The sequence below is a fragment of the Dipodomys merriami genome, unplaced genomic scaffold, assembly GCF_024711535.1.
Source record: "Dipodomys merriami isolate MVZ:Mamm:240054 unplaced genomic scaffold, mDipMer1.0.p SCAF_106, whole genome shotgun sequence".
NCBI lineage: Eukaryota > Metazoa > Chordata > Mammalia > Rodentia > Heteromyidae > Dipodomys > Dipodomys merriami.
The window spans coordinates 1,673,582-1,698,032 of record NW_027202338.1 but is presented as its reverse complement, the minus strand read 5'-3'; the positions used below and the strand labels follow the sequence as shown (position 1 = coordinate 1,698,032).

Sequence of the window (24,451 nt, the reverse complement as noted above, 5' to 3'; positions counted from 1 at the left end):
GGGGTCCCGGGGTCCGGGGCGGGGGGGGCGCGGGGTCCCGGGGTCCGGGGCGGGGGACGCGGGGTCCCGGGGTCCGGGGCGGGGGGCGCGGGGTCCTGGGGTCCGGGGTGGCGCGCGGGGTCCCGGGGTCTGGGGTGGCGCTCGGGGTCCCGGGGCCCGGGGCGGGGGGCGCGGGGTCCCGGGGTCCGGGGGGACGCGCAGGGTCCTGGGGTCCGGGGCGGGGGGCGCGGGGTCCCGGGGTCCGGGGCGGGGGCGCGGAGTCCCGGGGTCCGGGGGGACGCGCGGGGTCCCGGGGTCCGGGGTGGCGCGCGGGGTCCCGGGGGCGCGCTCCGCTCGGCGGCGGCGGCCGCGCTCGTGGGGGAGGCGCCCAGGCTGGGGGAGGCGGAGGAGGCGGCGGCGGCGGCGGCGGCGGCGGCGCATGCGGATCTGGCCGAGCTGGGGACCAGCGGGGCCGAACCGAGCCGGGGCCGGGCCGGGCCGCGGACACCGGCGACGGGGAGGAGAGCTGCCGGGCGCGGCGACGGCGATCGGCGGGGAAGGCAGCCCCGGCGTGCGGCCGCGGGCCCAGGTGAGCGGCGGTGCGGGCCGGGCCCCTCCCGCAGCATCCTCCCCGGCGCCCCGGCCTGAGCCCCTGCCTCCCGCATCCCGACGCGGATCTCCCAGAGCTGAATGGAGGCTGGGGGTGGGGGGTGGATCGGAGCAACACGAGCCCCCGACCCCCCATCTGGTCCGTCCTCGGAGCCAGGTCTGCCCGTAGGCCTTGTCCTTCCCCGGCCCCCCCTCCCCAGGATGACCGGTCCTGCGGGGACACAGGGAGGCATTGCCGCTCGGAAACGCCTGGCATTACCCATCCCACCGCGGCCCGGCTCTGCGGCCCGGCCAGGACCCCGCACCCCTCCCCTCCCATCGCCTTCTCCTCTCCCTGCTTCCACTCGGTTCTCACCTAAGGCCACTGCAGCTCCCCGGCTGTGTGCGACCCAGCTCGCCAAGTGCTGTATAGAGCTTTGAGCCCTACTTCACAGGGAAGGAAACTGAGGCACCGAGAGGCCAAGTGGAAGATAGCGGCTGAAAGATACAGAAAGAATACAAGCAGGGAAGTGGAGCTGTGGTTCAAGGGGTAGAGTGCCAGGCTGGAGTGAAAAAAAAAAGCTCAGGGACAGTGCTCAGGCCCTGAGTTCAAGCCCCAGTACCAGCACACACTAAATCAGAAATCGTATTGAGAGCCTGCCGTGTGCCAGATACCACAATCCCTTGCTTTATTCACTCGTTTTATCTTTCATCACCCCCTGGACTTTAACAAAGGAACCAACCGAAGATCAGAGAGGGGACGTGATTTGGCCCAGGTCACACAGGTGGTCATAGACTTGCTTAACAGCTTTCCCGAGAAGCAAAGAATAGCAATGGATTTTGGTGTGTCCACGAAAGGAGATAATTAACTCCACTTGGGGCTACAATCCAGTGGATTGCAAGTGTCTGGGTCTTTGTGTATGTGTGTGTGTGTGTGTGTGTGTGTGTGTGTGTGTGTGTTGTGTGTGTGTGTGTAAGAGAGAGAGAGTGTGTGTTATGGGGTTTGAACTCAGGGCCAGGGCATTATCTCTGACCTCTTTTGCTCAAGGCTAGTGTTCTACCACTTTGAGCCACAGCTCCTTCTGGTTTTCTGGTGGCTCATTGGAGATAAAAGTCTCCTGGGCTGGCTTTGAACTGCAATCCTCAGCTCTCAGCCTCCTGAGTAGCTAGGGTGACAGGTGTGAGCCATGGGCACCTGGCTCTTATAGACACTTTTGCATGGCTTGTTTTCTCCAAGCACTCTGCTGCTTGAATCTACTTCTGGCTTTTTCTTGATTAATTGGAGACAAGAATCTGATGGTCTTTTCTCCTTGGTCATTAGTGTTATTATTTATTTATTTATTTTGGGTCCAGTCATGGGGCCTGAACTCAGGGCCTGGGCGCTGTCCCTCAGCTCTTCAGCTCTCTATCACTTGAGCCACAGCACCACTTGCGGCTTTTTTTTTCCTGTTTATGTGGTGCTGAGGAATCGAACCCAGGGCCTCAGGCATGCAAGGCAAGCGCTCTACCACTGAGCCACCTTCCCAGCCCCTCATTAGTGTTATTTTACTTTGAGTTCTGTTCTTAATGTTATTGTTTAATAATAATAACAGTGACAGGTTGTGGAGTGGTTTTTCTGGTGTGTGCCACTAAGTCATGTGACATTCACATAGTCTTTTGAAAGTAGTCAGGATGTCACCCTCTCTCAGGGACAAAGGCTACTGGACTCAAAACCAGTCATGGGGGGAGGGGGAATCTGAGCTCAGACTGTGGTTCCAGCCCTAACCTACCTTTTCCCATCCCTCTCCCCCACCCCAGGCCTTACGTTCCCCAATGGCACAGGTTCCAGGGGAACTGGACAACATGGAGGGCTTGCCTGCCCCCAACAACAACAACCCTGCAGCCCGCTGGGAGAGTCCAGATAGAGGCTGGGACCGGGAGCCAATGGCCACCTCCACAGCAGCTGCTTCACTCTTCGAGTGCTCTAGGATCAAGGCCTTGGCAGGTCTGTAGAAGAGGGCTGAGAGTGTGGGATGGGGCGGGGAAGCGGGAGGACAGAGCCGGGAGAAGAGAGGGAAGTGGGAGGGGATCTTGGGGGAGCCTTAGACACATTACTGCCTAAGAACCTTGCTAGCTGGGAGTAAGGAGGAAAGTAAATGAGCTTTGCCCAACAGAACTTTCCATTGTGAGGGAAGCCTGGCTCTGTGGTGGCTCTAGAGCACTTGAACTGTGGTTAGTGCCACACTTGAGGGACCACTTTACATCTTAGTGTTTTAATTACTTTTAATTTATGTAACCACGTGGAGCTCAGCGCAGAGCTGAGCATGGGCCAGCCCCACCTTAGAAGCAAGCTCTCCCTCAGTAGCTAAGGTAGCTTCAACTCCCTGTGTAGCCCAGCCTGGTGGCAAACTTGAGACCCTTTGCCTGAGCTCCCTGGACGGCTGGGATTATAGAGGCAAAGCACTATTCCTGGCTCATAAAATGAAAATAATTGCAAATATATAACTTTACAGTCACAAGCCTTAGAAATGTGTGTGTGTGTGTGTGTGTGTGTGTGTGTGTGTGTGTGTGTGTGTGTGTGTGTGTGTGTGTCTCGCTTGAACTCAAGGTTTCTAGTACTCCCTTAGCTTTTTTTTTTTTTGTCAGTCATGGGGCCTGAACTCTGGGCCTGGGTGTTGCCCCTCAGCTCTTCATTTGAGCTACAGCTCCACTTCCGGCTTTTTCTGCTTATGTGGTGCTGAGGAATCAAACCCAGGGCCTCATGCATGCAAGGCAAGCGCTCTACCACTGAGCCACCATCCCAGCCCCGCCCTTAGCTTTTTTAGCAAGGCTGGCACCCAACCATTTGAGTCACAGCTCCACTTCTGACTTTTTGTTGGCTAAAAGATAAGGATCTAGCAGGCACTGGTGTTCTCTGCCTGTAATCTTAGCTACTCAGGTGGATCTGAGATCTGATATCAGAAGATCTGAGGATGTTGGTTCAAAACCAGCCTGGGCAGGAAAGTTCATGAGACCCTTTCCTCCAATTAATCACCAAAAAACTGGAAGTGGAGCTGTAGCTCAAAGTGGTAGAGCAATAGTCTTGAGCAAAAGAGCTCAGAGACAGCACCCATGACCATGACCAAGAAGAAAAGAAAAGAAAAGAGCTGGGCACCTGTGGCTCTACGTGTAATCCTAGCTACTCAGGAGGCTAAGATCTAAGGATCAGGGTTCAAAGCTAGCCTGGGCAGGAAAGTCCGTGAGACTCTTATCTCCAAACCACCAGAAAACCGGAAGTGGTGCTTTGGCTCAAGTGGTAGAGTGCTTGCCTTCAGCTGAAGAGCTCAGGGACAGCTTACAACAACCAACCAAAAAAAAAAAAAGAAAAAGAAAAAGGTAAGAGTCTCATGAACTTTCCTGCCTAGGCTGGTGTCAAACCAAGGTCCTCTGATCTCAGCCTCCTGAGTTGCTAGGATGACAGGTGTCAGCCACCCAGGCCCAGTGCAAGCCTTAGAAACTTTGATCCCTGGCTCCAAGGATTGCAAAGCTGTGAAAGACTAAACTCTAATATACATAGATCCTTAAGACATCATTTTGAATTGTTAGTGTTGCAGATTAGAAATAAGGAAATCTGGGGCTAGGAATGTGCCTTTGTGGTAGAGTGCTTGTCTAGTATGCATGAAGCCCTAGGTTCGATTCCTTAGTATCACATAACAGAAAAGCCAAAAGTAGCACTGTGGCTCAAGTGATAGAATGCGAATCTTGAGCTGAAGAGCGGAGGGACAGTATCCAGGGCCAGAGTTCAAGTCCCACAATTGACAAAAAGAAAAAAAAAAAGGAACTGTGATGTGATCTTACAACTGTGGATTTTTCCTGGTGTTTGAGTGGATTGGATCCAGGACCTTAAGATATCAAAGTATCAAAGTCTGAGAATGTTCAAGTGCCTTATTAAAAACAAAAACAAAAATAAAGCTAGCATAATAGGGCTCAGACTGAGTTCAAGCCTCAGAACTGGCAAAAAAAAAAAAAAAAGAAGTGGATGTGGCTCAACTGGTAGAGTACCAGTCTGACCTTAGACCATAAGGCCCTCATGTATTCAAATCACAGTACCAGCATTAAAAAACCACCACCGGGGCTGGGAAGATGGCTCAGTGGTAGAGTGCTTGACTTGCATGCATGAGGCCCTGGGTTCGATTCCTCAGCACCACATAGCAGAAAAAGCTGGAAGTGGTGCTGTGGTTCAAAGTGGTAGGGTGCTAGCCTTAAGCTGAAGAGCTGAGGGACAGTGCCCAGGCACAGAGTTCAGGCCCCACAACTGACAAACAACAACAACAAACAAACAACCTACCATCACAATAAATAATAATAATAATAATACTGCTACTCAGAAGTCTGAGATTTAAGGATTGCAGCTTGAAGCCAGCCTGGGCAGGAATCTCCAATGATCCACCAGAAAAACCAGAAGTGGCATTGTGGCTCAAAGTGTTAGAGCACTAGCCTTGAGCAAAAGAGATCAGGGACAGCACTCAGGCCCCAAGTTCAGGCCCCACAACCAACAAGAAATAAATAAAAATTAAAAAAAATAAAGCTGGATGCTGGTGGCTCACACCTGTAATCCTAATTACTCAGGAGGCTGGGATTTAAGGATCAAGGTTCAAAGCCATCCAGGGCAGGAAAGTTGGTAAGAATCCTATTATCAGTAAAGTACAAAAAATCCTGTAGTGGAGCTGTGGCTCAAGTGGTGAGCACTAGCCTTGAGCAAAACAAACTCGGGGATAATGCCCAGGCTTTGAGTTCAAACCACAGGACTGGCAGAAAGAGAGAAAGAAAGAATGAAAGAAAGAAAGAAAGAAAGAAAGAAAGAAAGAAAGAAAGAAAGAAAGAAAGAAAGAAAGAAGTAAATTTGATACTATGTAATTTATACCTTATACTGGAGATGTAATAATAGTAGTATTAATATTAAAACAGCTAGGAAATAGGCTCCTGATCAATTTCTCTGTAGCCAAATGAAACAAATTTTCTGCTTTCTTCTGCTACCTTCTCATGTACCTTCTGGTACCCTTGGGAGGCAGGAAATGTAGAGTCAGCTTGTCCAATCCTGTTGCTCTAGACAGAGAAGGCCTTCTTGTCTGTTCTCCACTCAGCAACCAGAGGAATTCCTGAGCTATACCTGTCATCTGGACACTCTCCTCCTTAAGTGTTCACTTACCATATTGTCTGTGTCCCCACTAACCTGCATTCTGTAAATACAGTTCCAAGAATGGAGTGAGCACCTGGTGCACAAACGAATGAAAGTTCCAAATAGGCTAGCAAACAGGAAAAGATATTTCAGGAACGTCTGTGCTGGTGGCTCATGCCAGTAATTCTAGCTATTCAGGAAGTTGAAATCTGAGGATCTCAGTTCAAAGCCAGCCTGGGCAGGAAAGTCTGTGAAACTCTTATCTCCATGGCTTTTTAGCCATAAAATGGAGCTGTGGCTCAAGGAGTAGAGAGCTAGCCTTGAGTTAGTCAGGGACACCATCCAGGCTCTGAGTTCAGACCCCAGGACCTGCACCAAACAAACAAACAAAAATATTTCAGGATAACTTCATAAAAGAAAGCAACCTTGTCACCAGGCACAGCATCCCTGGTGGGAGAAGCTGCCAAGACGTAGGCCTGAGCAGGGTTCAGCTGGGTGGTGGAGGGCTGGAGAGGAGCTGGAAAGGGCCCCCAAGGCTTCGCGGAGGTAGGATTCATGAGGCCCCTTCCCCAGATGAACGGGAGGCCGTGCAGAAGAAAACCTTCACCAAGTGGGTGAATTCCCACCTCGCCCGCGTGGGCTGCCACATCGGGGACCTCTACACCGACCTGCGGGACGGCTTCGTGCTCACCAGGCTCCTGGAAGTGCTGTCTGGGGAGCCGCTGGTAAGGGGGCCAGATGGGCTGGAGAAAGGGGGTGATCCTGGGGGTTGGGCATGGCTGGAAGGGCTGGATTCCAAGCAGGGGGTGGGGAGCCTAGCTAAAGGTTGGGTAGGGCACCCCACAAATGCCCTCTGAGTACAAAGCGCCTTGGTTTGAATGGGTGGAGCCCTGGCACAGGGATGAAGCTTGGTAGTGAGGAGTTGGGGTGCCTAGATTGCCGAGGAACTATTGGAGGGGGCGTGGCTTCACTGAAGGGGGCGTGGCTCCCAGGAAGGGGTGGGGCTTTATTAGAAAGGGATAGCCAGGTTGTGAGCTAGAAAGGGGCCTGGCTATAAAAAAGCCAGAAAGAATTCTGTTGCAGGGAGTCAGTGGATTCTACATTGGGAGATAAGACTTAATGAAGGGGAGGGGTCTCGTGGTGAGGGCAGAGACCCAATGGAAGGGGCGGGGCTTCATGATGAGCGTGGGCAGACCCAATGAAGGGGCAGGGCTTCAAGTGGAGGGGCGGGGCTTTCAGGGAGGAGGTGGAGCATCAGTGAATAAGGGTGAGATCAGAAAGTTGAGAAGTCCACGCAGTGTGACTCTGGAAGGGATCTACAAGTAAGGATTTCTTTCTTCTGGCCTGGGTGGGTTTTGAATCGTAGATAGGACTGAAGGGGCGTGGTCTGGTCTTGGGGACAGGGGCGTGGCTACGTGAGGGCGTGGCCGAGGGCACCTTGCCCACTGCCCCTCTCCCATCCTCCCGCTGCCCTAGCCGAGGCCCACGCGGGGCCGCATGCGGATCCACTCACTGGAAAATGTGGACAAGGCCCTGCAGTTCCTCAAGGAGCAGCGCGTGCACTTGGAAAACGTGGGATCGCATGACATCGTGGACGGGAACCACCGGCTGACACTGGGGTTGGTCTGGACCATCATCCTGCGCTTCCAGGTGATCACCGAGGGACCCCTGATCAGCTCTCCCCTTCCCCATGGGTCCTCGGGAGGACGTCCACCATCCGTTCCCTAGGTGGTGGGAAGGGAAATAAGGAGAAAATAATTGTCAACTCATTATGATCATGTCTATATTGTTTATTCTGTGTGTGTGTGTGTATGTGTATGTGTGTGTGTGTGTGTGTGTGTGTGTGTGTGTGTGTGTGTGTGCGCCAGTACTAGGGCTTGAACTCAAGGTCTGGGCACTGTCCTTTAGCTTTCACTCAAGGCTGGTGCTCTATCACTTGAGCCACAGCTCCATATCCAGCTTTTTTTTTTTTTTTTGCTAGCTAATTGGAGATAAGAATCTCACAGATTTGTCTGCTTGGGTGTGCTGGCTTTGTACCATGATCCTCAGATCTCAGCCTCCTGAGTAGTTAGGATTCCAAGTTCAGCCACCAGTGCCTGGCACTCAAACCTTTCTTTGCATCTTCCCAGATTCAAGTCATCAAAATCGAGACCGAGGACAACAGAGAGACGCGCTCAGCCAAGGATGCTCTGCTTCTATGGTGCCAGATGAAAACAGCTGGGTGAGCGCCCCCTCCTCACAGACAGGTGGGCCCCTAGCCTTTGGGGTTCCTACTGGGACAAGAGCTTAAGGAAGAGCCAGCCGGAGCTAACAAATTGGTAAATAAAACATGTCCACTTGAAGGCCAAGTTCAAATGTGGTGGTGTGGAGGGAGGGGGAGGTCCCAGTGCTGGGGAAGTGGTGGTGTTCCTCTGCCCCCTTCCCCATCCCTCCCTATACATCAGGAGATTCCCCAGCCCATGTCTTAGCTCTGGCCACTCTGACTCTTGGCAGCCACCACTCTCTTTAACAGGGTACTTGCCTGGTCTCCAGCAATCCAGGAAATGTAATTAAGGGTCCTGGGCACCTTCTGTGTAGTTGAGATGATGAAGGCAGACATGGGCTCTAGTGGGTGTGTTATGTTGGCGGCCCAGTGCTCTGCCTTGTGAAGGGAGCATGGCCTAGAACTCCAGCACACCGAGGAAAGTAGAAGGGATAGATGGCAAGGGGGGTGGGCTTCTTGGTGACTTGCCATTCTGGGGCTGTCTATGCCTTGCAGTGAGGACTGTGACTCCATGTGTGTCTTTACCTTTATGTCTGCTAGTCCCTGGACTGACCTCACACCTGCCCTACTTTCTCTCTGCCTTCCTGTCCCTCTGTCTGTCCCGTCCCTCTGTCCTCCTGTCTCTTTGGGTTTTTTTTTCTGTCCTCTCCCCCCATTTCTATCTCTCTCTCTCCTCTTTCTTCTCTCATTTCTTTCCTTTTCCTCTCTTGTATTTCTTCATCTCCCTGGCTCACTTGATTGATCGATCAATTCTATTTATCTGTCTGTCTGTCTGTCTATCTATCTATCTATCATCTATCTACTTTCTATCTTAAATATTCATCTACCTATTATCTATCTGCCTATCTATCTCTATCCATCTGTCCGTCTATCCACCCATTCATTGGTACATTTCCCTACCCCTACTGGACATCCATCTTTTATGTCCTCCCTTCCTGTATTCCATCCTGACTCTGCCCACCTCTGCCTCTGCCTCTCCCTCCCCACTGCTAGTTACCCAGAGGTGAACATACAGAATTTCACCACCAGCTGGCGGGATGGCCTGGCCTTCAATGCCCTCATCCATCGGCACAGGTACCACCTGCTCGGGGGCAGCCCAGCTCTGATCCACCTCCTGCCCTGTGCCTCTGCATTTACACCTGTGTGTGTGTGTGTGTGTGTGTGTGTGTGTGTGTGTGTGTGTGTGTACAGACCCCCACACCCCCACAGCTTCCATTCCTTTATTCCAACACACACATACACATTCATTTCCCTTTCCACATCTGCCCTTCATATTTTTCAGGCAGGCACACCCACATAAAAAACTTTTGGGAAGAGTTGGCAGTACTGGGTTTAAACTCAACACTTGCTAGGCAAGAACTATACCATTTGGGCCACATGCTGTCAGGCCACAGTTCCACTTTCAGTTTTTTGGTGGTTCATTGGAGATAAGAATCTCACAGACGTTCTTATGCAAGCTGGCTTCAAAAGACAATCCTTATATTTCAGCCTGCTGAGTAGCTGGGATTATAGGCATGAGTTAGGATCATCCCACAAAGACTCACACAAACATTTCTTCCACAAGCCAGGCGCTGGTGGCTCATGCCTGTCATCCTAGCTACTCAGGAGGCTGAGATCTGAGGATTATGGTTCAAAGCCAGCCCAGGCAGGAACGTCCATGAGACTCTTATCTCCAATAAACCACTCAGAAAACCGGAAGTGGTGCTGTGGCTCAAGTGGTAGTGCTTGCTTTAAGCTGAAGAGTGCAGGGACAATGCCCAAGCTCAGAGTTCCAGCCCCACGACCAAAAACACCAACAACATACACAAAAAACCAAACATTTCTTCCACAGATTGGCAAGCCCACATATTGGCATGTAGACTGATTTACAGGTGCCCAGCAACAAATGCACATACCATGTACACTCCTAAGGCTGTTCACAGCACAGATACACACAGCTCAGCCCCACACCAGCACCCCTTGGCTTTGTAGGGTCCCCTTGCTCTGGGTGGGGCTCAGATGAGGCTATCCCTGGGAGCCTGCCTGCTGACTGCCTGCTCTGTGCCCATACCCAGGCCCGATCTTGTGGATTTCGGCAAACTCACCAAGTCCAACGCCAACTACAACCTGCAGAGAGCCTTCCGCACAGCTGAGCAGCATCTGGGGCTGGCACGTTTGCTGGACCCTGAAGGTCAGCCCTGGGTGACCCTAGCCCTGATTTCCTCCCTGGGGAGGGGGAATGGCCAAGATCAGTTCCTTCTCAGATTCCATCCCTTCTAGCACTGCCACAGCCCAGACTCAGTTCAAAATCCCACCTGTATCCCAGCCCTGCCTCCCCCTCGATTTCCCTTCCCACACCCTCCCCTTAGCTCTCCCAACCCCTTCTCCGGTATCTCCGATTTGATTTGTGTGTGTGTGTGTGTGTGTGTGTGTGTGTGTGTGTGTGTGTGTGTGTGTGTGTGTGTGTGTGCGTGTGCCAGTAGGTACTGTCCCATAGCTTTTTCACTCAAGGCTAGCACTCTACCACTTGAGCCACAGCTCCACTTATGGCTTTTGCTGGTTCATTAGCAGTAAGAGTCTCAGAAGCTGGGTGCCAGTGGCTCACGCCTGTAATCCTAACTACTTAGGAAACTGAGATCTGAAGATTACAGTTCAAAGCCAGCCTAAGCAGGAAAGTTCTGTGAGACCTCCAAAACAGGAAGTAGAGCTGTGGCTTAAGTGGTAGAGCACCAGCCCTGAGCAAAATAGCTCAAAGACAGCATCCAGGCTGTGAGTTCAAGCCCTAGGGCTCTCTCCCCCCCCCTCCAAATAAACCAACAAACAAACAAATAAGGGGTTCAAAGATTTTCCTGCTTGGACTGCTCTGAACTACAATCCTCAGATCTCAGCCACCTGAGTATCTAGGATGACAGGCATGAGCCACGGGCATGAGGTATAGACTAATCTCATCATGGTTTCTATGTGTCAGGCACAATTTAACTTCATGAGGTGGGTTCCCCCAGGGGACAGATACAAAAACCAAGGGACAGGCCATGTCACTGAAGGTCACAGCTACTGAAGTCTCTATCATGTGCCCTTTCTTCCCTCCCCGCCCCCCCCACCTCCCTTTCCTCTTCCCCCCAGATGTGAACATGGAAGCTCCGGATGAGAAGTCAATCATTACATATGTGGTGTCTTTCTACCACTACTTCTCCAAGATGAAGGCCCTGGCGGTAGAGGGCAAGCGGATTGGGAAGGTTAGGAGGAGCAGGGGAGCGGGCCTGGGAAGTGGCTGGGGCTAGGAGCCAATGACACTAAGTCCACCTTCCTTTACTGGCTCAGGTCCTGGATCAGGTGTTGGAGGTGGGAAAAATCATAGAGCGCTATGAGGAGCTGGCAGCCGAATTGCTGGCCTGGATTCATCGCACCATAGGTCTTATCAGCAACCAGAAGTTTGCCAACTCCCTGAGCGGGGTGCAGCAGCAGCTTCAGGCTTTCACGGCCTACTGCACACTGGAAAAGCCTGTCAAGTGAGACCCCAGCTCAGGAGGAAGGGAGAGGGGTTGGAGATGGAGGCATGGGAACAACACCGCCTGAGTTCATGCCCCTTCAAGGTTTCAGGAGAAGGGGAATTTGGAGGTGCTTCTCTTCAGCATCCAGAGTAAATTGCGTGCATGCAACCGTCGCCTCTTTGTGCCTCGAGAAGGCTGTGGCATCTGGGATGTTGACAAGGTAAGGCTGGGGGTGTAAAGGACAAACGAAGTTGTTGTTGTGCACTGTTCGAGAGAACACATTATAGACAGTATGAGTCAGATGCTTATTAGTTTATTAGATACTTTCTCAGGAGTTATAAGGAAACTTTGTTTTGTTTTGTTTTGTTGGGTCTTCAGCTCAGGTCTTCAGCTCAAAGCTTATGCTCTACCATTTGAGCCACAGCACCACTTCCAGCTTTCTGTAGTTTATTGGAGACAAGAGTCTCAGGAACTTTCCTGCCCAGGCTGGCTTTGAACCGCGATTCTCAGATCTCGGCCTCCTGAGTAGCTAGGATTACAGATGCGAGCCACCAGTGCCCTGCCACTTCTGGCTTTTTTTTTTTTTTTGGTTAAATGGCGATAAGAGTCTCATGGACTTTTCTTTTCTTTTCTTTTTTTTTTTTTTTGGGTCCGGTCGTGGGGCCTGAACTCTGGGCCTGGGCACTGTCCCCCAGCTCTTCAGCTCAAGGGTAGCACTCTACCACTTCAGTCACAGCGCCACTTCCGGCTTTTTTCTTTTTGCTTATGTGGTGCTGAGGAATCGAACCCAGGGCCTCAGGCATGCAAGGCAAGCGCTCTACCACTGAGCCACCTTCCCAGCCCTCTCATGGACTTTTCTACCCAGCCTGGCTTCCATCTGTGATCCTCAGATCTCAGCCTCCTAAGTAGCTAGGGTTACAGATATGAGCCATTGATGCTTGCTTACACTCCCCCCTCCCCTAATTTGCATTAAGGTCTTATCTCTGACAGAAATGGTCTCCAACAGGGTCATTAACGTGGGAGATAAGCTGGGTGCTGATGACTCTGGCCTGTAATTCCATCTACTCAGGACGCTGAGATCTGAGGATCGTGGTTTGAAACCATCCTGGGGAAGAAAAATCTGTGAGACTCTTATGTCCAATGAACCACCTCCAAACCAGAAATGGAGCTGTGGCTCAAGTAGTTGAGCACCAGCCCTGAGTAGAAAAAGCTAAAAAACAGCACCAGGCCCCGAGTTCAAGCCCTAGGACTGGCACAAAAGTAAAGTGGGAGATACTGTTGAAATCTGACTGAGTTTTGTCTTCCTCAGGCCTGGGGTCAGTTGGAGAAGGCAGAGCATGAGCGGGAGGCTGCCTTACGGGCTGAGCTGATCCGGCAGGAGAAGCTAGAACTGCTGGCCCAGAGGTTCGACCACAAGGTGGCCATGAGAGAGAGCTGGCTGAATGAGAACCAGCGTCTGGTCTCCCAGGTACACGGTGGAGCTGGGTTCCAGGGGAAGGGAGGGAACGTAGGACATATGGCGTTGAGATCAAGGGAACCTTGATCTCCTTAGCAATGGGGAAGGGTTGAACTCACCGCCTAGGTTGACAAATGATGGCAAGAAAGGTGTCTTAAGAGATGAGAGGAAGCCGGGTGCTGGTGGCTCACACCTGTCACCCTAGCTACTCAGGAGGCTGAGATCTGAGGATCGTAGATCAAAGCCAGCTAGGGCAGAAAAGACCATGGTGCTGTGGCTCAAGTGGTAGAAAAAGCCAAGGGACAGTGCCTGGGCCCTGAGTTCAAACTCCAGAACTGGCAACCCCCTCCCCCCAAAAAAGAGAGAGAAAGTGGAGCTGAACTCCAGGTGAACAGAAGAGGGAGCATGGTCCCCAGGAAACTAAAGAGGAAAGAATTTATTTCTTTGGAAATAGCGTTGTAACTGGTGTGGGAACTCAGCAGGATAGAATTGGGCTCCTAAGTAACGGAAGAGTAAACCAGACTCGAGGACAATGGGAAGATGGGGTCTGCTTCCTGGGTGACAAGCTGAGGGGTTAGAGATGCAGCAGAGGAGAGGGAGAGATTGGTCCCCAGCATCATGGAAGAGGTTAGGGCTCAGTTCCAAGGTAGGTGGGCAGGATGGGGCTGGTCTTCAAGGTAACAGGAAACTAGAGCTGATTGTTAAGGTAATTGGAAGGTGGGGCTGGTTGCCAAGGTAACAGGAGGAAGGTAGGGCTGACTTCCAGGGGAGCTGAAGATGGTGGAGCTGGTTTCCATGGTAACTGGGAAAGATGGGGCTGGTCTCCAGGGCAACAGAGGATGGTAGTATTGGCAGGCAGGATAAGTAGAAAGTGGGGAGTACCTGGTATCTAGGGTGATGGGGAGTGGGGGGAGTAATCAGGGCCCAAGGTAACAGCTGGACTGCTGAGGCCCCATGCTGAGCATCTGGCCTGCACTATTCAGGACAACTTTGGGTACGAGCTGCCAGCCGTGGAAGCAGCCATGAAGAAGCACGAGGCAATCGAGGCAGACATCGCAGCCTATGAGGAGCGGGTGCAGGGCGTGGCCGAACTGGCTCAGGCATTGGCCACCGAAGGCTATTACGATGCCCGGCGTGTGGCGGCTCAACGGGACAGTGTCTTACGCCAGTGGGCTCTGCTGACCGGGCTGGTGGGTGCCCGGCGGACCCGCCTGGAGCAGAACCTGGCTCTGCAGAAGGTCTTCCAGGAGATGGTCTACATGGTGGACTGGATGGAGGAGATGCAGGTGGGGACCAGAGGAGGGACTGGAGGCCAGTGGTGGTTCTGGAGGACAGTGGGGTCAAAGAGGTAGAGATGGAGTGAGAGAGGCGAAGGACAGAGATTAAGAGACAGAGAGCCAGGCACTAGTGGCTCATGCTTGTAACTGCAGCTACGCAGGAGGCTGAGATCTGAGGATTGAAGTTCAAAGCCAGTCTGGGCAGGAAAATTCATAGGACTCTTATTTCCAATTAATCACAAACAAACAAACTCTAGAAGTAGAGATGTGGCTCAAATCCAGCCTTGAGCAAAAAAGCTAAGGGACAGTGTCGCGGGTCTAAGTTCAAGCCCCAGAACCAACACACACACACACACACACACACACGCACACGTACACACACACACACACACACACACACACACACACACGACAGAGAGAACTAGAGTACAAGCACAAAGTTTGATTTGATCTCTTTAGATCTACAGAAAATTACATGCTGCTAATGTCAATTTGGGAACGAAAAGACATTGACAAAGATAAGTGAATAGCTGGGCATTAGTGGCTCATGCCTTCCATCCTAGAAACTCAGGAGGCTGAGATCTGAGGATTGTGTGGATAAAAGCTAGCCAGGCAGGAAAGTCCTTGACACTCTTATCTCCAATGAACCACCAAAAAGCCAGAAATGGAGCTGTGACTCAAGTGGTAGAGTGCTAGCTTTGAGCAAAAAAACCCTCAGGGACAGCACCCAGGCCCTGAGTTCAAGCCTCAGGATTGGTGTGCACGCACACGCGCATGCACACACACACACACACACACACACACACACACACACGATAGATGGAGACAGACAGAAGGGATGGAAGGAGAAAGAGAAGACGACAAAGGAGCAGGAGTAGAGGTAAGGAGTTATGAGATGAAGGCAGAGAGGGGATCCCACCGAGATGGGGGGCCAGAAACAGAGGTGAGGGAGAAACACACCCAGGGAAAGTCAGAAACAAAGTCCACTCAGGCAGAGATCAGAGTTCCAACCATGATATCCTGTAGCAGAGGGCTGGTATGGGGGAGGGGATGAAATGGAATAGATGAGTGTCCTCCCGCCCGCCACCCCCCCTCCCCGGCCCCACAATGCCATATGCTTTGTGCTTCCTGCTCTACAGGCTCAGCTACTGTCCAGGGAGTGCGGACAGCATCTGGTGGAGGCGGACGACCTGTTACAGAAGCACGGACTGTTGGAGGGGGACATCGCGGCCCAGAGCGAGCGGGTAGAGGCTCTCAATGCTGCGGCCCTGCGATTCTCCCAGCTGCAGGGTAAGTCCAGGAGGAGGGGTGAGTTGAGGTGTCTGAGGATTGGCACTGATGGAGGTGAGGAGGATTCCTGAGAGACGGAAGAGAGTGAGAGCCTTGTCTGTGGAGACATGTAAGCAGAGACTAGGTTCTCTGTCCTTTTCCATTTCTGTCCAAGACTGGGACTTGAACTCAGTACCTGCTGCTTTCACTCATTGCCTGGAGCTCTACCAACTGAGCCATGCCTCCAACCCTGTGACTAGGATCTCATGTTCATTAGGAAATTTTGGAGAGAGGTTAGCCCCCCTGACCCCTTCCTGCTTTGAGATTCTACAGTAAATAGCCCATATTTATTGAGCATTTAAGGGCTCAGCCTTTCCCAGGTCAATCCCAGTGAACACCACTAAAAAAACAACATGCTGGGCACTGGTGGCTCATGCCTGTCACCCTAGCTACTCAGGAGGCTGAGATCTGAGAATCATGGTTCAAAGCCAGCCCAGGCAGGAAAATCCCTGAGAGTCTCCAATGAACCACCAGAAAACTGGAAGTGGAGCTGTGGCTAAAGTGGTAGAGTGCTAGCCTTGAGCAAAAAGAGCACAAGGACAGTGTCCAGGCCTACAGTTCAAGCTCCAGAACCAGAAAAAAAAGTCACCCCCCCAAAAAAAAATTGGATAAGATAATACCTAATCAAGACCTGTTTGATAATACCTAGTCAGGACCTGTTCAGTCAAGACCTGTTCAGTCAAGACCTGTTTGAAAGTAACGGATAGAAACTCAATGCACTCTATATGAAGGAGTCAAGAGAAGTATATTAGCCTATGTAACTAAATGACTAGGGAGGCATGTGGTTCTATAATGCTTTCAAGACTTAGTCTCTCTCTGTTTCAAGTGTCTGTGTTAGTGTCACTGTCAGTCAGTTCCTCCTCTTGTGGTGAAAAATTGGGGATGCTTCGTCCTTGTATCCACAACATCCCAACCACTTAACACACCCAGAAGGAGACAGTTCCCCTTTCTCTCAAGTAGTTCTGCCAAAAGGTCCAAGGAAGGATTTCATTGGCCCACTGTGTTTTCCATCTTCATTGCTCAGCCAATCATGTGGCACCAGGTCATGCAAGGCTTTCATTGGCCTATATCTATGTGATATGTCTGCCCGTTCCAGGGCTAAGAAGAGTGTCAGACCCCTGACTGAGAAAATCAGGAAGATGGGTCTCGCTTCTCGAAAGCAGAGCATGGGTGCTGATAGACAAAACTAAGATGGCATCTAGAAGGTTCCTGTTTACTGAAGCCAATGCCCATCAGTCAGAGAATGCCAGGAAGCTCTCTGTAATCCAACCAAGGTGGATTGGTTGGCTATGGGCATACTTGGGACACCACATAGCCTGTCAGTAAGAATCATTACAAGGAGGCTGAGTGTGATGGTATATGCCTGTAATCTCGGTTACTCAGGAGGTAGAGGTAGGAGAATCACCATCTCAATCTGGCCCAGGCAAAAGTGTAAGACTCTGTCAGAAACAGCATAAAACATAAAGGGCTGGCGTCATGGTTCAAGTGGTAGACATTTGTTTGGCAAGACATTTGTTTTGGCCCAGAGTTTAATCCCTGGTATACCAAAACAAAACACCCCACAAAACTTGCAAAAGGACTTTTTGGTGGGATTTGGTGCTGGCTTAGGTGAGGAGATGGGTCAATGCAGTGGGTGTTTTGGATAGGAATGAGAGGAAATTACATGATTGAATGTACATGGTAATTGCTTATTTTGTGTGTATGTGCTAGTACTGGTCTTGAACTTAGGGTTTGAGCACTGTCCCTTAGCTTTCTCACTCAAAGATGGTGCTCTACTACTTGAGCCACATGCACTCCAGTTCTGGCTCTTGGCTGGTTAATTGGAAATAAGAGTCTCATGGATCTGTCTGCCTGGGCTGGCTTCACTCCGTGATCCTTGGATCTCAGCTTCCTGAGTGGCTAGGATTACAGGTGTGAGCCACTGGTGCCTGGCTGTATTTATTATTTTTGTGTGTATGTGTTGGGATGGGATTGAATTTAGGGCCCTAATGTTGTCCTTTTATCTATTTTGCTCAAGGCTGGAGTTCTACCACCTTAGCCACACACATACCTCCACTTCTGGCTCTTTGCTGATTCATTGGAGATAGGAATCTCACAGACTTTAGTGCTTGGACTTGTCTTTGATCTGCGATCCTCAGGTCTCAGCTTCCGGAGTAGCTGGGATTACAGGCGTGAGCCACCGGGTGGGGTGGGGGGAAACACTCAGCCACAAAGATTTTCTAAATGATCTTCCTTTCTCTTACCTCGTGGGCCTTGGAGAAGGGACAGCTTCTAATGGGATGGAAAGGAGGTCTGGATAAGTAACGCGAGCATCATCTCCTCTCGGAGGTCCACACCCAACGCCACCCTCTCCTTCTCCAGGCTACCAGCCTTGCGACCCGCAGGTCATCTGCAATCGCGTGAACCACGTGCACGGCTGCCTGGCAGAGCTGCAGGCGCAGGCCGCCCGACGGCGCGGGGAGCTGGAGGCGTCGCGGAGGCTGTGGGCGCTGCTGCAGGAGCTGGAGGAGGCGGAGAGCTGGGCCCGGGACAAGGAGCGGCTCCTAGAGGCGGCGGCGGGGGCCGCGGCGGGGCCGGCGGCGGGGGGCGCGGCGGGGCCGGCGGCGGCGGCGGCGGGGGGCGCGCACGACCTGTCCAGCACCGCACGCCTGCTGGCCCAGCACAAGATCCTGCAGGGCGAGTTGGGCGGGCGGCGGGCGCTGCTGCAGCAGGCCCTGCGGCGGGGCGAGGAGCTGGCGGCGGCCGGCGGCGGCCCCGATCTGGGCCCCGGCGCCGACGCCGTGCAGCTGGCGGGTTTGGCGGAGCGCGCGGCGAGCGCCCGGCGCCGTTGGCAACGCCTGGAAGAGGCGGCGGCGCGGCGGGAGCGGCGGCTGCAGGAGGCGCGGGCCCTGCACCAGTTCGGAGCCGACCTGGACGGGCTCCTCGATTGGCTTCGCGATGCTTACCGTCTGGCAGCCGCCGGGGATTTCGGCCACGACGAAGCGTCCAGCCGGCGCCTGGCGCGCCAGCACCGCGCGCTCACCGGGGAGGTGGAAGCGCACCGCGGGCCCGTGGGCAGCCTGCGCCGCCAGCTGGCGACGCTAGGGGGCGCGAGCGGCGCGGGGCCGCTGGTGGTGGCGCTGCAGGTGCGCGTGGTGGAGGCCGAGCAGCTGTTCGCCGAGGTGGCCGAGGTGGCGGCGCTGCGGCGCCAGTGGCTGCGGGACGCGCTTGCCGTGTACCGCATGTTCGGCGAGGTGCACGCGTGCGAGCTGTGGATCGGCGAGAAGGAGCAGTGGCTGCTCGCCATGCGCGTGCCCGACTCCCTGGACGACGTCGAGGTGGTGCAGCACCGGTGAGCGCGCGCTCTGGGGTGGCGGGGTTGAGGGAGGGTGTCCCCCAGCCTCCGGATGCTTTGCTCAGTCCCCAGGCTCATCCTTAATGGGCTTTGTGACGATCTGGAGCTTGTCCAACCTCTCTGAACCTCTCATTTTGCCCATCTGTAAAATGGGGAGGAAAGCCAGGAGCCAGAGGCTCACGCCTGTCATCCTAGCTACTGGGGAGGCTGAGATCTGAGGATCGCAGTTCAAAGCCAGCCCCGGCAGGAAAGGCCATGAGACTCTTATTTCCAAGTAACCACCAGAAAACCGGAAATGGCGCTGTGGCTCAAGTGGTAGAGTGCTCGCCTTGAGTGGAAGAGCTGAGGGACAGAGTCCAGGCCCAGAGTTCAAGCCCCACTGCCAACGAAAAAAAAAAGGGGGGGGGGACAGTTCCACAAACTGGTAGGAACATAAAATGAACTCAGGAGGGAGGGAGTGCGCTGGTGGCTCAAGCCTGTAATCCCAGCTACTCAGGAGGTTGAGCTTTGAGAATCACATGTTCAAAGTCAGCCTTGGGCAGGAAAGTCCTTGAGACTTTTACCTCCAATTAACTACCAAAAAGCCAGAAGTGGAGGTATGGCTCAAGTGGTAGAGCACCAGGCTTAAGGGGAAAAACCAAGGGAAAAGCCAGCCCTATCTCCACCTCTTGTCCCTCGCCTGCTTTACCTTTACCTCCCACCTTCCTGCTCCATGTATCATGCACCAAGTTGTCTGTGGCCTGACCTAAGCCTGAGTGTTAAATTAATGGGTGGAGGGCTGGGAAGTTGGCTCAGTGGTAGAGCGCTTGCCTTGCATGCATGAGGCCCTGGGTTCGATTCCTCAGCACCACATAAGCGAAAAGAAAAAAAGCCGGAAGTGGCACTGTGACTCAAGTGGTAGAGTGCTAGCCTTGAGCTGAAGAGCTGAGGGACAGCACCCAGGCCCAGAGTTCAGGCTCCACGACCGGAACCCCCAAAAAATGGGTGGACATCTGTCCTCTACCTACCCCCACCCCAGCATCTTATCCATACATTCATCCATGCATGTATGCATGCATGCATGCACAGGGATTTTTCTGAGTTCATCTCCAATTCCAGAGCTGGGCTTGAATAACTGTGCCCACAATTATCCAGTTGTTTTATACATTTTGTTTTTTTACAAGAGCAGACCATGCTCAGTCCCCTGGCAAGCCATGTGGAGGGGCAGGTTGGAGCAAGAAACAGCTGGAAATTTAGAGAGGCAGCTAGGTTGGGGACTCGTGTTGGAAGGAGATAGGCTTGAACTATAGTTAAGAGTACAAAGCCAGGTGCCAATGGCTCACGCCTGTAATCCTAGCTTACTCAGGAGGCTGAGATCTGAGGATGGTGGTTCAAAGCCAGCCCGGTAGAAAAGTCCGTCAGACTCTTATTTCCAATAAACCACCAGAAAACTGGAAGTGGCGCTGTGGCTTAAATGGTAGAGCGCTAACCTTGAGCTGAAGAGCTAAGGGACAGCACTCAGGCCCAGAGTTCAAGCCCCATAACCAAAAAATAAATAAAATAAAAGAGTCCAAGTAAACTGGCCCTGGCCTGGGGGCTGATGGACTGGGATCGAGGTGCTAATCAAGGCCCAAGGGGGTCAGTTAATCTTGGAAGAGGAAGGCTAGGGCAGAGTCACAATGGCCATGAGAGCCCCAAGGAAATGTATAGCATGCTTTAAGGTTAGAGGTAGATCAAAAAGGAGTTTAGGCTGGTGACTGAATTGTGACTGGTGGTCAGGAGTTCGAGGTGTGAGGTCTGAAGATGTGGGGGGTGGGTGAGATGGGCCAGGGAGGGTGTGATGGACAGCCCATAGTCTCAGGATGAGGTGCTTAAGCAACCAAACATGTCTGTAGCCAATCAAAGAGGAGGAACTGGCAAAGGATTCTGGGAAATAGCTGGAAAGGTAGGACCAGAGCCAGGAAAGGGGAAGTGAATCAAGACTCAGGGCAGGGCTCCAGAAGTCTGACCCATGAGCACCTCCATCCTCTTTTTCAGATTCGAGAGCCTAGACCAGGAGATGAATAGTTTCATGAGTCGCGTCCTGGATGTGAACCACACGGTCCAAGAGCTCGTGGAAGGAGGTCACCCCAGTTCAGATGAGGTGCGCTCTTGCCAGGACCACCTCAACAGCAGGTAAATGGGGACTGGGCCTGGAAGTTCTTCCTGATATTGTACACTGGTTTTTCCCATCTTTCTCTTCATATTCAACCACCATGATAATCAAACCAAATTGTAGCAAATTGGTAGCCTCCTCCTTCAACTTTTCCTCCATCTCCTCGTCCTCCATCTCCTCCTCCTCCTCCTTCTTTTTCTTGTTGATTGTGGGGTTTAAACTCAGAGCCTGAGCACTGTCCCTGTCCACCTTTGTGCTCAAGGCTGCATTCTAACACTTGAGCCACAGTGCTATTTCCAAGTTTTGAGTGAATGGGTCTCATGGGAACTTCTGTGCCTGGGCTGGCTTCAAATCACAGTCCTCAGATCTCAGCCTCCTGAGTAGCTAGGATGACAGGCGTGAGCCACTGGCAACCAGCTCCAACTGGTTTCTTTCTTCTTAAAACACTTCCTGAATGTTCACTGTGGGTAGAGCTCATAAATTGTGTGTGCGTGTGCGTGTGTGTGTGTGTGTGAGAGAGAGAGAGAGAGAGAGAGAAAGAGAGAGAGAGAGAGCATGTGTGCCAATACTGGGGCTTGAACTCAGCACTTGGGTGCTGTCCCTGAGCTTTTTCACTCAAGGCTGGTGCTCTGCCACTTGAACCACAGCTCCACCTCTGGCTTTTTGCTGGTTAACAGGAGATCAATATCTCTGCCCCCCACCCCCGGCTGGCTTCAAATATCTCCCCCCTCCCCCCACCCTCTGCTGGCTCCAAACAGCCATCCTCAGATCTGAGCCTCCTTAGTTGCTTGGATTACAGGCTTGCGCTACCAGTGTCTGGCTTGCTCTGCATCCAGGACATGTTTGCTCGAAGCTGTGTGCTGGATGGGGCTCCATTTTAACAGGCTAACGGGTCTTTTCCAAGTCCGGGCGGGCCGTGGCCTGGCTTCTCTTCGGGATGGATGGGTGGGGCTGGGGGGAGGGCCCCTCCCTGCATAAGCCGAGCCCCTGCCCTCCCTTTGCCCTCTTTCCCCTGGGCAGGTGGAACCGCATTGTGGAGCTGGTGGAGCAGCGCAAAGAGGAGGTGAGCGCGGTGCTGCTGGTGGAGAACCACGTGCTGGAGGTGGCGGAGGTGCGCGCCCAGGTGCGGGAGAAGCGGCGGGCGGTGGAGAGCGCACCCCGGGCCGGCGGCGCCTTGCAGTGGCGCCTGAGTGGCCTAGAGGCGGCTTTGCAAGCGCTGGAGCCACGCCAGGCGGCCCTCCTGGAGGAGGCGTCCCTGCTGGCCGAGCGCTTCCCAGCGCAGGCGGCGCGGCTGCACCAGGGCGCCCAGGAGCTGGGGACCGAGTGGGGCGCCTTGGCGAGCTCGGCCCAAGCCTGCGGCGAGGCGGTGGCGGCGGCCGGGCGGCTGCAGCGTTTCCTGCACGACCTGGATGCTTTCCTGGACTGGCTGGTGCGTGCCCAGGAGGCAGCGGGGGGCAGCGAGGGGCCCCTGCCCAGCAGCCTGGAAGAGGCCGATGCACTGCTGGCGCGCCACGCTGCCCTCAAGGAGGAAGTGGGTCAGCGCGAGGAGGATTACGCGCGCATCGTGGCGGCCAGCGAGGCGCTGTTGGCGGCCGACGGCGCCGAGCTGGGCCCGGGCCTGGCTCTCGATGAGTGGCTCCCACACCTGGAAATTGGCTGGCACAAACTGCTGGGCTTGTGGGAGGCGCGCCGGGAGGCCCTGGTTCAGGCCCACGTCTATCAGCTCTTCCTGCGTGACTTGTGCCAGGCGCTCGCTGTGCTGCGCAATCAGGTGCCAACTCACAGGGGGTATGGGGCTGGCATGGGTGGGGGTCCTGGGCCCCCTGTGGGGACGGTGGGAAGTGATCTAAGTGCGTGATCTAATTTCCAGATCATTCTGGGAAGGGAACCAAATATAAGAATTTAGAGGATAGAAAGCCTCAGTTCAGGGGCTGGGAAGGTGGCTTAGTGGTACAGTGCTTGCTTAGCACGCATAAAGCCCTGGGTTCAATTCCTCAGAAAAATCTAGAAGTGGCACTGTGGTTCAAGTGGTAGAGTGTTCGTCTTGAGCAAAGGAAGCTCAGGGACAGTGCCCCAGGACTGGCAAAAGAAAAGAGGGGGAGGGGGTCTGGGAATGTGGCAATGTGGCTTAGTGGTAGAGTACTTGCCTAGCATGCATGAAGCCCTGGGTTCGATTCCTCAGTACCACATACACAGAAAAGCCATAAGTGACGCTGTGGCTCAAGTGGTAGAGTGCTAGCCATGAGCAAAAGAAACTCAGAGACAGTGCCCAGGCCCTAAGTTCAAGCTCTAGGACTGGAAAAAAAAAAAAAAAAAGAAAAAGGAAAGAAACTTTCAGTTTAGCCGGGCGCTGGTGGCTCACACCTGTAATCCTAGCTGCTCAGGAGGCTGAGATCTGAGGATCACCTGTTCAAACCTAGCCTGGATGGGAAAGTCCTTGAGACTCTTATCTCCAATGAATCTCTCTCTTCCTCTCTCTCTCTCTCTCTCTCTCTCTCTCTCTCTCTCTCTCTCTCTCTCTCTCTCTCTCTCTCTCTCTCACACACACACACACACACACACACACACACACACACAGAGCCATAAGTGGAGCTGTGGCTCAAGTGGTAGATCACCAGCCTTGAGTGGAAAAAGCCAAGCAAGAGTGTAAAGCCCTGAGATCAAGCCCCTAGTTCCAGCATACACACACACACAAAGCTAAAAACCAAGGCAAAATCAAGAGCTGACAGCAGGTATACGCTATGGGCACCAAGTGCAGTTGAAGGATATACTTGCTAGTTTGGCAGAGACTGATAGTTTCAGAGACTTAAAAAAAGAGGAGACCGCCCTGGTGCTATCTAGAGGTCAGGCAGAGCATTCAAGCATGAGCAAAGGCCTTGAGGTAAGGCCATTTCTGGCATGGTGCACTTGAACCCAGGAAAGGGGAATGGGAAGAGTGATTGGTACTTGGATGGTAGCTGGAGCTGGAGGAAGCTGACCTGTGTTCCCTTTCATTCCCAGGAGGTGGCGCTGTCCAGCGCAGAGCTCCCAGGCACGGTAGAGTCTGTAGAAGAAGCCATAAAAAGACACAGGGATTTTCTCACCACGATGGAGCTGAACCAGCAAAAGATGCAGGTGGCGGTGCAGGCTGCCGAGGGCCTGCTGCGGCAGGGCAACGTCTACGGGGAGCAGGCCCAGGACGCTGTGACCCGGCTGCTGGAGAAGTAGGTCCTCACACGGAGGGGGCCCGGGACAGGCATGCGCTCATGCCAATGTGGGACCCATACCTTTTAGAAACCTGGGCCTACACTGTGAGCAGAGGCCAGGCTGACTGGAGATGGATGTCTGGGCCTGGGTCCAGCCTGCTAAGTGTTCTCAGGGCAACACCTGTCCCCCCCCACCTCCCTATGCCCTGTGGGGGCATCATCCTGCCTCCCTGTGCTCCAATGCCATCTCTCTCTTCTCTCTTTGCATTTCTGCCATCCCCTGTCTGTCTACCAGACTG

At 53.3% G+C, this 24,451-nt stretch overlaps 1 protein-coding gene across 1 annotated transcript in view; it reads left to right on the top strand.

The window, feature by feature from the left end:
* Positions 1-444: 444 nt before the first annotated feature.
* The window catches only part of LOC138813078 (spectrin beta chain, non-erythrocytic 4), a 60,214-nt gene continuing 36,207 nt past the window's right edge, over positions 445-24,451 (top strand). The window contains exons 1-17 of the mRNA XM_070001324.1: positions 445-568; positions 2,365-2,551; positions 6,278-6,429; positions 7,181-7,354; positions 7,834-7,925; positions 8,961-9,041; positions 10,022-10,137; positions 11,070-11,182; positions 11,268-11,455; positions 11,540-11,657; positions 12,747-12,905; positions 13,877-14,179; positions 15,310-15,460; positions 17,861-18,830; positions 20,850-20,987; positions 21,988-22,738; positions 23,968-24,170. Of these exons, the coding sequence (XP_069857425.1) occupies positions 2,380-2,551; positions 6,278-6,429; positions 7,181-7,354; positions 7,834-7,925; positions 8,961-9,041; positions 10,022-10,137; positions 11,070-11,182; positions 11,268-11,455; positions 11,540-11,657; positions 12,747-12,905; positions 13,877-14,179; positions 15,310-15,460; positions 17,861-18,830; positions 20,850-20,987; positions 21,988-22,738; positions 23,968-24,170 (3,881 nt within the window). The 5' untranslated portion in view covers positions 445-568; positions 2,365-2,379. The remainder of the gene's footprint in view (positions 569-2,364; positions 2,552-6,277; positions 6,430-7,180; positions 7,355-7,833; positions 7,926-8,960; positions 9,042-10,021; positions 10,138-11,069; positions 11,183-11,267; positions 11,456-11,539; positions 11,658-12,746; positions 12,906-13,876; positions 14,180-15,309; positions 15,461-17,860; positions 18,831-20,849; positions 20,988-21,987; positions 22,739-23,967; positions 24,171-24,451) is intronic.